General features: G+C 39.5%; 1 protein-coding gene across 1 annotated transcript; it reads right to left on the bottom strand.

Moving 5' to 3' along the window:
* Window positions 1-685: 685 nt before the first annotated feature.
* Window positions 686-1320, bottom strand: Smp_041980 (putative 60s acidic ribosomal protein P1). Its single transcript, XM_018797212.1, has 2 exons — window positions 1185-1320; window positions 686-1005 (listed from the first exon to the last, which is right to left on the bottom strand). Exons 1-2 carry the CDS (start codon window positions 1252-1254, stop codon window positions 725-727), a joined length of 351 nt encoding a protein of 116 aa, XP_018652276.1. The 5' UTR covers window positions 1255-1320; the 3' UTR covers window positions 686-724.
* Between the last annotated feature and the right edge of the window lie 309 nt (window positions 1321-1629).

Here is a 1629-nt window from a genome sequence, read left to right as displayed (position 1 = left end):
GATGTAGCTCTCCAACTAGACCGTCACAGAACAGCGATAACAAACACTAGGAACCTGATAGAATCTTGTTATAACCCTACTGCGAACCGCATCAACTGCTATCCTGTAAGAATTCACTTGGTATCATGGTGCTTCGTGTAAGACGACCAACTGAGTATTGAATTTCCAGAAACTAGGGAATTTAGATGCCTAAAATTGCGATATTGTACTCTCCTATATCACAGCTTTCCAACTGATTAGCAAGCATTTTGGAAACGCTTGGCCAGTAACCAAATTTGAGTTGACAAGATCACATCCAACTACATATCCAATTTTTTTAAAACATACTAGAATATGAATGCTTTGACTGATTATGTAGAACCCCAAACTCATAAACAAATAGATGTGCTATTGTTCATTAGGACGGAACAATGAACAGTACGAGAATATGCAATAAATTAGCAGACCAGCTTACTTGCCGCTGATAAGAATGGTTCACGAAGCTAGCCCGACCAGCTGACGAGTGTGAATAAAACTAGGAGAGGACGTCGACTACAAACTCCATTAGTTACAAAACTACTCAGAAACGTAATGACACCGCAACCCTTTGATCGTACCAGGCAAAGAGAAAGGCGTGCGATTGTATTATGTACTCGGAAAGAGACGTCATGTATACCTCAGTAATAAACATTAAAAGAACTACCACGGTCATGTGTATCCAATATATTCTGTACATAAGATGCAATTAACCGAACAAGTCAAAGCCCATCGAGTCATCAGATTCATCATCAGAAACTGGTTTCTTTTCTTCTTTTGCAGGTTCTTTACCCTTTTCGGCACCACCACCCGCCGCTGCTGCCACTGGGGCCGACGTCGGGGCGGCAACAGCAGAAGGTGCAGCAGACCCCATGGACATCAATAGATCTCTGACATTCTTTCCGTTCAAAGCCGTTGCAAAAAGGTTTGGAAGATATGATTCAACAAACTTGATGTTAGCAGCCTTTAGGACGGTATTTATTTTGTCAGCTGAAAATACGGAATTAATATATTAGCTCAGACAATTGTAACACGACTGTCTACAAAAAATTTGCAATATATTGTGACACTGACTACAAAGTAATTAAGTCCCTACACTGGTTAAAATAAACTAGATTACTACTATAAAAAACTCGAACGCCAAAAGATATCTACTTAATCCCAATTACCTGTAACGTCGATGTCATCGTCAGCTAACATCAAGGCAGCGTAAACACATGCTAACTCGCTTTTGGACATGATTATAAACGTGAGCTGCTATAAGCCTTAGCCACGAGGGGAGCACCACGTTTGGAAGATACCAACCCACTAGTTTAAACAAACGGAGAATACCCCTTATCTAGTCAATAAAAACTAAAGTGACGCTGTATAATATACCCAAATTTGCATCATCAAATAACAATAATTAATGTTTTTAATGCTACACGACCATTACAGGCATGATCATATGTTTTGAATGGTCTGTATAAACTGATATTAGAAACCTGGTGAGATTTAACTTATCAGAAAACGTAACTTAGTGTATTGACCGGTGCTTACATGCTGAATTGGAATGTTTCTAATCTTGCACTAGGAAGTGCTAACCTCCTAATCTTGAACCTCCTAGGACACAGT

Source organism: Schistosoma mansoni, chromosome 4, assembly GCF_000237925.1.
Source record: "Schistosoma mansoni strain Puerto Rico chromosome 4, complete genome".
In the NCBI taxonomy this organism is placed as follows: Eukaryota; Metazoa; Platyhelminthes; class Trematoda; order Strigeidida; family Schistosomatidae; genus Schistosoma; species Schistosoma mansoni.
Note: the sequence above shows the minus strand (reverse complement) of the source record. Positions and strands in the feature narration are given on the sequence as shown.

Bases quoted from the DNA above. Each gene is read 5' to 3' on its own strand.
- Smp_041980 (XM_018797212.1), bottom strand. From the start codon at position 1,254: ATGTCCAAAAGCGAGTTAGCATGTGTTTACGCTGCCTTGATGTTAGCT. The intron at 1,006-1,184 runs GTAATTGGGATT...CCGTATTTTCAG, and splicing joins CGATGACATCGACGTTACAG to CTGACAAAATAAATACCGTC.